This window comes from Thunnus maccoyii, chromosome 23, assembly GCF_910596095.1.
Source record: "Thunnus maccoyii chromosome 23, fThuMac1.1, whole genome shotgun sequence".
Taxonomy (NCBI): domain Eukaryota; kingdom Metazoa; phylum Chordata; class Actinopteri; order Scombriformes; family Scombridae; genus Thunnus; species Thunnus maccoyii.
In genome coordinates, this window is record NC_056555.1 from 13,657,675 (window position 1) to 13,671,246 (window position 13,572).

Below are 13,572 nucleotides of genomic sequence, written 5' to 3' on the forward strand. Positions count from 1 at the left end.
CAGTCAAGCAAATATGAGGAAAATGTTTTCAGTAGAAATCCCTCAGAACTGGTTGTGTTGACAAAGGCCTCAATGAAGCCCAGAGGACACTTGGTTTGTAAAAAAAATATTGTTATTTTTAATAATTGTTTTGACAGGAGCATACAGGCTATGGGAGAGTATGGAAGCCTGTATTTTCCTGCATGCCTTCTGCTGCATCCACAGGACGACATTCTGAATTTCTTATCATACAACTATGTTCATTTCATGTTTGTCTAAACAGGGACAAACATCTTTAATGCAAGTTTTCCTTGTTTACACATCTGTGAGAAAATCACATCCAGGCTTCAAACTCTTCCTGTTTCTGAGTGAATGCAGCCTTTAAAGAAATCTGCTGAATAATGAAATGAGATGCACTTTGTTTACCAAGTACCAAATAATCATAAACAGTTTTATTCTAGAAATAGACTTAAAAAGACTTAAAAGATTGTAAAAACATCCTGTCAAAACTGATTTGATTATATTAGCAACACTAATATTTATATATTGTGTTGAGATATTACATTCTATTAAACACTTTGGATGAAAACCTTATAACTATTCACTTTACATGAACACAACTTTGTTATAAAATCTCTAAACTGTAATTTAAATATAAATATTTGATATTTGGGAAACTGTGAGAAAGCTTTGCAGACACTGCCACCTTGTGTTGTTCTTCACAGTCACTGTCGAACATGCTGTGATAATGGAGGGTAGCAAGAGACAGGAAGGTGCAGCGTTGCCCTTTCAAACTTTGTCAGGAGAGTTGAGGAGACTAATGAAAGACAGCTGTGAGGGGAGGGGGAGGGGGTAAATCCAACAAATGCAGAATGGAGGAGAGCAGAAAGGTGTTATTCTGCTTTAGAAAGGGGACATTTAAAGACTTAAACCAGTTTTAAGTCTTTACATTTAACATCTAAAACAAAAGTAGTGAAGGAGTTTCCTGGACTTCCCATGTGGACAACAATCTGTGCTGCTAGATGAGAGCTGATCCTGGAGCACGTCTGAATGATTTCTTTTTTTATTATTATTATTATTCTTTACTTGTCCTGCTCAGATCTGGATTTCAACTTCTTTATTGCATCAAACCAAAAGTTAAGTCTTTCTTCCTTTTACTCTCCTCAACATGTTTGGTGTTCATTCATTGATTATCATGATAAGGTTCTGGAGTAAATTCATTGATTTAATGGCCATTGACTTACTGAAGATGGACAAGAAAGAAAAAGAAGTTTAAAATGTACCCTTAACTACTATCTGGTTGCTTTGGATCTATTGTGATTACTTTAGTTTTATATTCAACCAGCAGATATGTAGTTTTTGTTCACAGTGTAAAAACAGCTATATTTACCATTTATATATTTACCTAGGAAGTTAAAGGGTTATGATTATTCACCCAACCTGTTCACTACTGACTCTTAATTACTCAACAATCTTTATTTTATTCACTGAAAAAATCATATTATTGCTCATTTACCTGAACAGGATATCTAACTTTTTTCAGCTTCTCATACTTCTGTCTTAATTTAGCTCCTGTTTCGTAAAAAAACGCTTTTTTTGTGTTCGCCCACCAAGTGGCCAACTGCTTTACAGTCATGCCAACCTAAATTACCACTGACATCAGTGGTTACGTTTACAGTGAAGCTGATCTTCAACATCAAACAGAAAACATCTGTTTCAGGCTCCAAAATAGTTCTTAAGGTTAAATATCATTTTCTATTCTGGTTTGTGTGATAATAGTCACCCGTCTAAATCAATTTTGCTAATCTGCACTTACTTCATATGTATGTCTAAAGCCTATTATTTTTTAAAAAAAATATTGTCTTTTTCTTCCTGTAGACAATCACTGACAGCTATTATAACTGACTGTAATGTCAGAAACTCTGCCTGTTAAAAATACAAGAGCAGTTGAATCTTTTTGAAGACATCTGAACATTTGAACTGTCAATATTACTTTACCATGGTAATTAAATAACATTCATACACATAAGAATTGACTTAAGTGATGTACAGTACTCATTTATTTTATATCTCCACAAGTAGCATACACACCAGCCTACTGACATTATATGGTAGTATGTAGAGTATGTACTCTGGCAGTGTAACATCATTTTTTTCTTTTCTTTTTTTACATGAACCACAGTTTAAAAGGCCAATAAAAATGCAGAATCAAAGAGCAGGAAATATTTTTATGCCTCATTTCATTTTTTAATGCAAAATCCCCACTGAATTGTTGCAGATTGAAACAAATCGCTGTCTACCACTTGGGGGCACCAAAGTTACAAACTTTCAAATTCTACAAATAATGGATTGAATATCCTCCAAATCTGATGGTTACCAGTAACATATTTGAAAGCACTGTTTGGAAGTTCAGTTCTAAATTGTTGACAGTAAAAAAACAAGCAAAATGTAAAATGATTTAGTCATATGGATCAAATGTAAACAATTATCCCAGTTTGGCCTTTGTAGTTAAAATCAGGCTTCTACAGTAAATGAGCTCAACATTGTGCTGCTGTCTATCCTATTACATTCTGGCTGAAAAGATTCGGCAATAAAACTTTTTTTTTTTTTTTCTTTTTTAAAAGAAATCACTTGAACAGTCAAGTGCTAAAATGATTCTACCGTTTCTCTGTGAAGAAAGTTCTAAGATGTGAAAACGTAAATGATCACACTGATAAGCAAAGAGGGGAAAAAAAAAATCTTTTGTGTTGTGGTTTCAGAGCATTAGAAACAAATGTCTGAAGCAGCAACAATCCACAATATTTGCAGTGCATGAAGTTGAACCCAGCTCGACTCCTGCACGCATCTGCAATTTCTGTTAGCATACAGCGGTTGGGAGTTTATCATATAGAAAACAAAAATAGATTTTCTTCTTACACTTCAGTGTCGCATATAGTTGGCCAGAATACATTCAGAATATAATTGGATACCTTTTTTATATTGTGGCATTGGCCAGCACTAATCTTTAAAAATCACTACTCTAAATAACTTTCTAAGAGTTAAATCATTTTCTGTTTATATTACAGCTCACAAGAAGTCCAACTGACCATAACTGCAGTCTCCAGTCCAGCATGATGGTGAAGGTTTGTGGTTCATCATCAGTTTTACCTGTATAATAATCTCCACTCAAAGAGCGCTGATTACCATAGTAACAACATTTCTTAGTTTCTTAACTTACTCCTCCGGTGCAGAACATTGTATCAGCCGGCAATCTTTTCTCCTCGGGGCTGAAAGCTTTCTGAAGCAGCATGTAAACCACAAAAACGCCTTTTGAAATGAATGTGCAGCAAAATGCAAATGATCACTTCATGGAGACACAAAATAACTGCAGAAAATGTTCTAAGTGTAATTATTTATAGCTGTTATGTTCTTCTTTGGGATCACAAAAAAAAACAGGAGCACTTTGTCACCTGTGATTAATTTCTCTCTTTTAACGCTGATAAAAAACTAGTAAAATGATCTAAATCTATTTGACTTTTCAGCTGCACACTGTACGTAACAGACTGTACAAACACTGGCCATACAGTATTAAGTGCTGATCTTTGCCCTAAACAACTAACATGTATTCTATTATGTAAAGATGTTTCTTTTTAGTAGCTTAACAGCTGCTGTAGGTAGTGCTGCCTGCTGTGATTATGGCAAGGCAAACATTCAGTATGTAAACAGTATTGTAGAACATTTTCTTTTCTCCATTGAAAGCTGAATATGTGTATGCGTTTCAAACGAAATGTTCTCAACTTTTGTTACAGACACAAATCTAAAAATCAGCTCACAAAACAGCCACAGACAGTATCAGTCAAACACTTCTCGTCCCTGTGAGGCTATAAGGCGAGACTCCCCGTGATGCAAGGTGAAGAAGGATTCTGGTTTCAGTCCTTTCTGTTCCAAGGCCTCTCTGAGACGAACCGGCGGCTCCAGGTAGTACTGGGTGAAGCAGGGACAGGAGGAGAGAGAGTTGAAGGCTATCTGTACATGACCATACTTTCAACAAGTTTATTTTAGCTCAGTGCTACAGTTTTTTTTTTTGACTGTTCACGACAGACTTTTGTTAGCTCATCTAACTTTTCCGAGCGCGGCAGCGAGCCAGAGGGCTACATTAAGCCGTGTTAGCTGCAGAAATAGTCATGCAGCTTAACAAACAATGAAACTTTTGTTTGGTTTGTGTTGCCAGAACATAATAGAGTGTCAAAGCACTTTTTTTTTTTTTTTTTTTTTACCTCCCATAACACTCTCTTTGGCTTTTATGTCTCCATCTCTGAAACCAGTGACAAACAGAACTCTCTGAACTACTGGGATTTATAATACTAACCCACAAACCACTGCAGTTTTAAACAGACATTTTTCTGCATTGCACAGAAAAAAATTCCCAATAAAACTTGTTGTTGATACACCAAAACAGACTTTCCTTATTTGATCTTGTATGTTAATCCATGGCATGCGCACAAAGCATAAGCTAGTCATTAACCAAATGACTACATGTTTGCTGCTACAGACACACCTACCTCATAGGCGAGGGCAAAGGTTCCCCAGTGAATAGCAACAGACTGTTTGGCCTGAAGGTCTTGGTGAATCTGAACAGCCTCCTCTGGGTCTACGTGCTGCCCCTGCATCACATCCCTGAACAACCAAAAGAATATTCTTACAAGTCTGTCTCTTGTGCGTGGACTTTTAAAATGTTCAGTGATAATTATAACAGAATTTATACAGCATTAAGTAACTAAATTTTATAGTTTAGAGATTGCATTTCCGCTGGTTTATTATTTTTTTTTAAGTGTTGATGTGTCATGTGAGGTGTGTAAATTTCATACAGTACCTGGGCAGGTAAGCTCCAATAGGAATTGCTGCGAGGTCGAATGGGCCAAAGCGTCGCCCAATCTCCTGGAAAGATGGGCAGTAACCAGTATCACCAGCGAAGAAGAAGCGATGTTCTGGACCTAAAACAGACCAGCTGCCCCATAAAGACTGAGAGGAAACGGGAGAAGAGGAACAATGTGTTTTTTATTAAAAGAATCTGCTTTGATCTCAATTTAAAACTGCTGTTTTGTGCTTGATTGAAAGTGACTGAATTAAAGACTTATTTCATCACCAAGTTCTACAAGAAGTGGTTCAGTTTTGGATGCTTTCAAGATTCATATGATGAATTTGACTTGACGTTTGTATGTACATATTTTTTGCAAAATGTATTCTAAAAAAGGTATGAATTAATACACAAAGTCACAATCTTATCAATAATTTATCATTTGAATCAATTACCTTGTTATCATCCAGCGCGGTGCGTTTGCTCCAGTGCTGAGAGGGTGTGCAGACAAATGTGACATCATCGTGACCCGGCACACAGTTCTCCTCCCACCAATCCAGCTCCATCACGTTCTCACAGCCCACCTTCACCAGCCAGTCCATTAAACCAAGGGGCACGAACCTATGAAACACACACATGCACGCTTGGAATTAATATTAAAAGTGTGATTTTTGCTTACTAGCATCAAAGGCACATTGGTTGTTGACTGCTATCTTTCAATGCATCACACACACCAGCGTAGCTCCCCTCCAAAGCGTTCGTTAAGGCTGGCCACAGATCCAGCATCCAGGTGATCATAATGAGAGTGACTAATGACGACAGCATCGATCCTGGGCAGCTAGAGGGAGGGAGGGGAAATAAGACAACAGAGATATGAAAATAGTGCGATGGTGAGAAATCATTGCAATAATGAAGACTAAAAAAATACCAAACCTGTTCCACAGTGCAGGGGGGCCCTCTGAACCTTTTAGGCCCCATGAACTGGAACGGTGAGGCCCTCTGGCTGAAAATCGGGTCTGTCAGAATGTTCAGCCCGTCCATTTCAACCAGAACTGTGGCGTGACCCAGCCAGGTGACTCTCAGACCTGGACTGGAGTCACAGTGGCTTGGGTTCTGCACAAAGTACGGTTCCATCACTGGGAGCTCACTGTCTAGGGCCTGCAGGTGGAGGATAGAGAGTAATGGCAACACAGAGGAATTAACAAAAGGGAGGATCGGTTATAGGAAGAGACAGTGAAACAGACAGAGAAGGCAGTGAGAGACTGCATCAGAGATGTCTAAATGAAAAAACTAAATTAACCATAATCCCATAATCTCATCAGCATGGTTTTGTTGCTGCTTGCAGGACTGATTTATCCTCAATTTTAAAATGTTTGGCAACATCACAAGGATAAACAGCTGAGGTGGGATTCTGCTTTTTTTGTTTGTTTTAATGGATCACACTGGCCATACAGCTGAAAAGCTCTGAGTTTTCTCTCTGTCTGGCCAATATTTATGCATATAATTTAAAAAGCTGCATCCTAACTCACTGTTAGCACTGTGAACTACCCTTCCATCATCAAACATTTGACCTATGACCTCTCTGGTTGTTGATTTTTCTTTAACACCTATTCTTGTAAGTTCTCATACAACAAAACACTGATCAGCAAAAGCAATTAATGGGTTAAATTCTTTTCTATTGCTGTGTGAAAGCAGCCTTTGAAGCCCGTTAAGCCGTTACTGAGCTCAGCAACGTTTCCACTAGGTGCTATAAATAGTGTGTGGGTTGAGTCGACAAAGGGCAACGTTTCTACCAGCAGAGGTAGGAAATATAACCTCTAATACTGATCACTGTAAAGATAATACAAGTAAAATCGTATATATTATAGAAAGTGTTACATTTAAAACAACATCCATGACCAATCTGATACTAATCATAGAGTAAAGCCCTGTTTTTTTTTAACATAATCCCTAATAATTACCCACCTCTTTACTAGTTGGTACATTGCTGTGATTTTTGTCCAGCAACAGGAACCTGAGCAGGGTGGGGTAAGAAGGGAACCGCCATGTGGACCAGGGGTTGATCCAGCGGCCATGTTTGTCTCGAGAAGACTTGGTCACGTCCTCCTGCAATAAAGTTAAACAATTATATTTTAGTCACTTATATCAAGCTTGAAAATGTCTGCTGTTTCTGTACATAAACCTAAGCAGGAAAGGGCGTATATGGAAATGAGGAGGTTTGAGGTGGAGGCTGAAAAGGAGGTGTGTCTGTGTCTCAGGTAGAAGAGGGAGGTTTTAGACTGCAGGATGTGTGACGGGGAGGTGGGGTTTTTTACCTCCAGCCGATAGTCCAGGCGGAAGCTTTTGCGGGAGGAGCGAGAGGAGCTGCTCTTCCTCTGGGTCGGCACCTGAGGATCCGCTTCTCCGCCCTCAGCCCCTCTAAGCACTCCACCATCCTGGAGTACGCATACAAACACAAATACACACACACAGAATGATGGAGTCTGTTTGCAATCCCTAAGACATCTGAAACAAGGTGGGAAATTAGAACCCTTAACCACATAACCAACAATCCTTCCTGTTGTACCTTAAAGATTTAGCTGTAGCTGGTAAAATGCCATTTTTAAATGTTGCTGCTGACTGTTTCTGTCTGGATTCCTGAGTATTATTTGCTGTCAAATAAACAAAGTTTGCAAAAAATGAGGAAATGAGGAAATTCAGGGTGTTTTCAACATTAAATCATTTATTATTTGATCTCTGATGATTTTAACAGGTATCCCCTGTCACAAAAATCAACAGATAACACTGAAAGTGAAAATTTCAGCTCTCAGGTATCAAATTTACAACCACATTTCGACAGCTAGCGACCATGGAAACACACATCCCATGACAAAATTTGTTTAGAAATATTTCTTTCAATGAAAAACTACATCTTGTTAACAAATAACAATAAGCAAATGAGAAGCCTGAATTACCTCCACCAGGCCTTTTCTCTCCTCCAGCGCTGCTCTGTCTGAAGACGATGGCTTCTCCATAGGCTCACCACCACACCTATCACACACACACACACACACACACAAAACACACACACCTTTAACTATGAAAGTTCTTCACAGTCAGTAAAATCGCAGCTTTCTCCTGTGGTGCTATCCTAAAGGAACTGGGGTTCACTTGCCTCGCTCGACAGCACACCAGAAACTCCTGAGGATGGTGACAACGTTACACATTCAAACTGACCCAGTTATAAGCAGGATGCATTCACTAACCTTAACGCCACTGTGACAACAGCCGACAGTTAAACGGTACTAGTTTGCATGAGGCAGAAAGAGGAATAATCAGACACAGATAACGATTAACTGCGCTGTATTCAAATGAATCCAAAACTAACCTAGTGGCTAATACGATGTCTCTTTTCTTTTTTTTTCCTTTTATCTATTAACTTTTGCTGGCAGGACACATTAAAAAAACAAGTTTCCTCCTCCTTAGTGTGACAGATAACAAACACAGAGCTCAGTTTTTACTCATGTGTAATGCTGATTGGGTGTGTGGGCTGATGCATGCATGGTACAAATATTTCAGACGTGTAAACAGGCTGTGTTAACTATCAAAACAAATGTTCAAATCTTTGACTCATATTGTTACATCAGTGCAGTTACAGTGCAGCAGCTTGCTACTTCCTTCTTGTACATTATCCAACTGAAACATGGTGCAATGATTCTTTAACTATGAGTTGAGCCCTAAATTGAACAAAAGACCTGCCCTTGATAAAAAAAAAACAAAACATACTTCCTCAATGAGTTCTGGGTAAATATGTGTGACAAAAAAAGAACGAAAGAGAGTTGCAAACATGAGAGTGAATTTGACATTTTAGTTTAGGGCCATGAAAACAAACACCTACATTTACATGGTGCATAAACTGATGTTGGCACCTACACACTCCTGTGCCAGCAAGTCTATTATAACACCTCTTCCTTATCCTGCCATTATCCACAGCAATTACAGTGCAGGACACACCCTTAATAACTACTATCTACTCATGAATATCTTCTTCATGCACTTATATGAACAAATGCACTTGATGATGGCCTTCATTGCTATCAAATATCAATTATAATGGTCCCTTAATTTGTATAAGAGAAATTTATGACTACCAAGTGTACGTGCCGTTGCATGAATGCTGTATGAAAGCCCACAGTGCATTTGCTGTCTTCGGGGAACCCCATACATTGAAGTTATGGCGTGCTGATGATGCACTCAGCCTCATGAATGGACTTTTAACTGCACACTACACACAGACACTGGGACAACAATGGAGCTCTGTGGTTGACAACCAAAACAAAGATCTGTGTAAGCCAGCCAGCGTGCCCTGATGTGGTCATATGAACGACAAAACGCTGCAGCCTGCCGTCTGTCTTTCTCTGTTCCTCTGTTGTGTAGTTAAATTAAATTGAGACAAGCTGTTTCAACACATGACACAATACCCGCGTTTAGCAAAGGGAAAATCAATCACATATTGTCACATTTTGCAGGCCAGATTCCTCTCACGATGTAACTTTCAAGAGTGAACATGCTGTTATAACACACTAGTCTAAACATGAATGAGTCTAGTCCCTGTGATACTGACTGCCACAACATATGATAAACAAAGTCTTAACAACTTAAGACATCTTCTATTATTTCCTGTTTAAAATGTGTGCACAGACACTGACACACAGGAAAGACAACACTGACAAACTGACTACAACACCTGCAACATAAATACTTACTACAATACAATTAAAGTACATTTTAGCAGAATACTAGCCTTGCAAAAAATGTGTCCCTTTGGTAAAAACATAGTGATATAACAGATATTAAAATGCCACTGGATACAAGGCCACCACACAGTCATTATCCGAGTATCACGAGCGTTGTTACAGGCTTCAAAACAAACTATTTTCGGATCAACTTACCTGAAACGTGAACGCAACAGAAATAGCACCAGTTGTTTTCTTAGCGAGGAGACATTGTTGTGTGTACGTTAGCCATACGCTGCGTTAATGCGAGCTAGGTAACATTATCGGTAACTACACGGTTCACTGTGCATTTCCAATACCGTTTGCATTACTGTGACGAGTCTCTTAATGAGTGGCGACGGAAAACTTCAAAGACAAACAGTGAATGCTGCTGGTTAGGACGTCGTTCAGAGGTAAGTTTCTTTAAACGCAGCCGGACGGTGAGGATCATTAGTCGGTACCAGCTCTGTTTCTCTGACGTCAGTGCTAAACCCTCTGATCATGTGACCGCCCGAGAAACTCCCGCTTTGACTGCAGCAGTCCAAACATATATAATGATGCTGTACGCCTTCCTTCTAATGCTGAAGATTGTGTGGAAAATATTTATATTGGTGAAACTAATATATTGAAAGAGAAGTGCTCTAATAAAAATATTAGGAAAACATTCAGTTGAGTTACTGTCCCATCATAGATGTTTGTGGTCCTTATTTTAAGGACCAGTGTGAAGGATTTAGGGTGATCAATTGGCAGAAATGGAATATAATATTCATAATAGAGCCTGACCGATACTGGATTTTTGGGGCCGATGCCGATAGCAATATTAGGGAGTAAAAAAATTCCGATATTGATATATCGGCCAATAATCTTATACATACAGAATGTATACACACACATTTTTTTGCAATGATCCTTCAAATGTGGTTATAAAACATTTGTGACAAAGCTATGCAATGGAGCCAGGATATTTTACAGTTTATTAATAAACTTCATTGTATCAGCGCACTGAAACAGTAAACTTCACTGGGAATTTAATAATTATAAAAAACTATAAATAAAAGAAACACAGAACAGAAAAAACATGTAGAAATGGAATATAACATTCATAAGCATGTTTTAATTGGTGTATAATCCCATGAAAATAAGAATTTTGTTTTTGTTACCTTAGAATGAGCCCTTTATATCTACATAGGGAGTGGGTCCTCTTCCACAGAGGCTGCCATGTTTCACCGCTATGTTTCTACAGTAGCCCAGAATGGACAAACCAAACACTACTAGAGAGGGCCTTTTGCATTTTTTGCCTTTTTTGTGAGTTTTGCGGCCAATGTAGGTTCTCCTACACGCTTGAAAGGGAGGGGGGGGGGGGTATTTAGTTGGTTGCAATTTGCAACCAACTGCTAGTGTTTGAAGGATGCTGTTCATCCCTCCAGAAGAGTTCAACAGACTTGTAGAATCAATGTCAAGGTTGAGGAACACCATTCTTCCAAAAGATATTCCCTTATTTGGTGTTTTGATGATGATGATGGAGAGTGCTGTTAAACACATCGGTCCAAAATCTCCCATAGGTGTTCAATCAGGTTGAGATCTGGTGACTGCGAAGGCTGTAGCATATGATTCACATCATTTTCATACCCATCAAACTATTCAGTGACCCCTCGTGTCCTATGAATTGGGGCATTGTCATCCTGGAAGAGACCACTCCCATCAGGATAGAAATGTTTCATCATAGGATAAAGGTGATCACTCAGAACAACTTTGTATTGATTTGCAGTGACCCTTCCCTCTAAGGGGACAAGTGGACCCAAACCATGCCAGCAAAATGCTCCCCAAAGCATAACAGAGCCACCAGATCCCCTCACTGTAGGGGTCAAGCATTCAGGCCTGTAACAGTTTTTCCTTTAATTTGTCACCCAAAAAATGTAATCTTTTTTTGTTTGTTTTTGTTTTCTATTGTTTATCTGTCTATTTGTACCTCTGTATATGAATATCTGTACAAGAAATGAAATAAGAAATAAAAAGATATATAAATGACTAAAATCTGACTAAAATAGAAACAAAAGAAAAGGCATATTTAGTTAAAAGTAATACAATTTTCTTAAAAAATATTTTTAATATTTATTTTTACTTATTTTAGTATGACCACTACTAGTACGGGTAAGGTAAGTTTTCTAAGGAAAATTAACAATATTAATAACACAGTGAAGAAAAGCAGCCGAGTAACTCATTTATTTTCTTGAATATAAATTGAATTGTTTATTTGTTTATTTCATTTTTTCCTGATAGGGAGATATACATTTTTTAATTTATTATTTATATATTTAATTTCTTACTTTTAAGCACCTGTTTAATCATATATCTAAGGGCTGCAAGTAACGATTATTTTCACTATCGATTAATTGTTTGGTCTATATATCAGAAAATGTTGAAAAATGTCATCACTGTTGCCCAAAGCTCAAGGTGCAACTTCAAATGTCTTGTTTTGTCCCGACCAACAGTCCAACCCAAATATTTACTATCATAAAGGACGAAAGGAACCAGAAAATATTAACATTTGATATTTTCATATATTATTTATTAATACAACCCTGACCCATTCCTCAACAGTTACTTGCAAATAAAACAAAATATGTAGCCTATACCTATATTAAATATTTAAAAGTTTAAATTAAAATTTGATCCCATAACGTATAACACAATTATCGATGACGATGATTCTTTAAAAATGTCATATTAACTGACATTGTTGACTGATTGTTGAACGTCATACCAAAACTTTGCTTTCACTTACTGCAAAAGTCCTTTTATATTTAAGTATTATCAGCACTGGCCATATATATGAATCATTTCTGGCTCTACTTAGATAAGTAAGTTCAATTTGAATACTTTTAGATATAGTATAAACATAGTATAAGTGAAATAAAGTGTGAAATATCGGCTCAAACCCTGGACAAGCACACCACAGAGCTCCTATCAGGACGTTTTGTCAAATTATAAAACCTATTTCTGCAGACTTACCTTGAATTCAGCCTCCTGAGGAAGGACAGCTGGAGAGATTTTAACCCTACATTCAGTCGCGCTGTATATTTGTTAAACTTACAGCTACACGCCATTAACAACTGTTCAGACTTACATAACAATGATTGCTCTCTATCTTGTTGTATCTGACCATATCTGTGTCTGAAAAATGACACAGAACAGCTGGAGGACACAAACTTCCAAGTGTGTACACAGGGAAGTTATTCAATGTCTGAACTTCCTGCGAGCTGCCTTCAAGGACTGTCGGAAATCTGATAATTTTACAGTTAGGCTTTTACGAAAAGTGTTCAATAACCTCTTTGCAAATGTACATGCTAAATGTTTTAGATGCGCACATATTTTCTACTTACTTAAAATATATTTAAAAAGTATATACCAAAAGCCAGACATATAATCAAACTTTTTTGGGTGTAGAAAATATGGAGTTGCTTAACAGAAAACACATCATGCACACACAGCATCTTTGCTTGAGATAAAGTCTATGATGGTGCATCAAGTCAAACCTTAAAAAAAACTAATCATATTTCACATAATTATGTTTCACAAGTCTATTGATTGTGAGCAACTATGCCAAACTTAATTTCAGCAGGTACAAATTTCATGGCTACATGAATGAAAAGAGTAATGATACAACCACTCAACAGCTGACAGGTCATGAAACCCTGAAACCCCTTCTGCTTGCTTGAGCCATTTCACACCCAGTGAGTTATTCAGTATATGTATGTATGCATTGTCAAGGTAAAGGATGGATTGTACATGGACGTCAGAATCTGCTCTACTTGAAATAAAGGGTCAGTGTTTGACCTGCTTTGCTCTAGCATATCATGTGATGTTGAACACATAATGTAAGCACCTGCTTTTAACCCTCCTATTGTGTTAGGGTCAAATTTGACCCGTTTTCAACTTTAGATGTGTGAAACATAATTTTTTCTGATCAAAACAAGGCTTCATTACATCCTCTACAATGGC

General features: G+C 37.7%; 1 protein-coding gene and 1 long non-coding RNA gene across 3 annotated transcripts; one reads left to right on the forward strand and one right to left on the reverse strand.

Annotated features, from left to right (window-relative positions):
- Window positions 1-699: 699 nt before the first annotated feature.
- Window positions 700-3,856, forward strand: LOC121890589. The gene is made up of 3 exons (XR_006093832.1): window positions 700-1,023; window positions 3,045-3,101; window positions 3,768-3,856. It is a non-coding gene; the product is annotated as an uncharacterized LOC121890589 (long non-coding RNA).
- On the reverse strand, window positions 3,687-12,807 carry napepld (N-acyl phosphatidylethanolamine phospholipase D). 2 transcript variants are annotated; one of them, XM_042402988.1, is made up of 10 exons: window positions 12,583-12,807; window positions 7,771-7,846; window positions 7,132-7,251; window positions 6,782-6,922; window positions 5,750-5,974; window positions 5,551-5,654; window positions 5,272-5,437; window positions 4,832-4,980; window positions 4,521-4,635; window positions 3,687-3,942 (listed from the first exon to the last, which is right to left on the reverse strand). In XM_042402988.1, exons 1-10 carry the CDS (start codon window positions 12,675-12,677, stop codon window positions 3,811-3,813), a joined length of 1,323 nt encoding a protein of 440 aa, XP_042258922.1. In that variant the 5' UTR covers window positions 12,678-12,807; the 3' UTR covers window positions 3,687-3,810. The 2 variants fall into 2 exon arrangements, with proteins under 2 accessions (XP_042258922.1, XP_042258923.1); XM_042402989.1 differs by lacking the exon at window positions 12,583-12,807 and adding an exon at window positions 9,748-10,053.
- Between the last annotated feature and the right edge of the window lie 765 nt (window positions 12,808-13,572).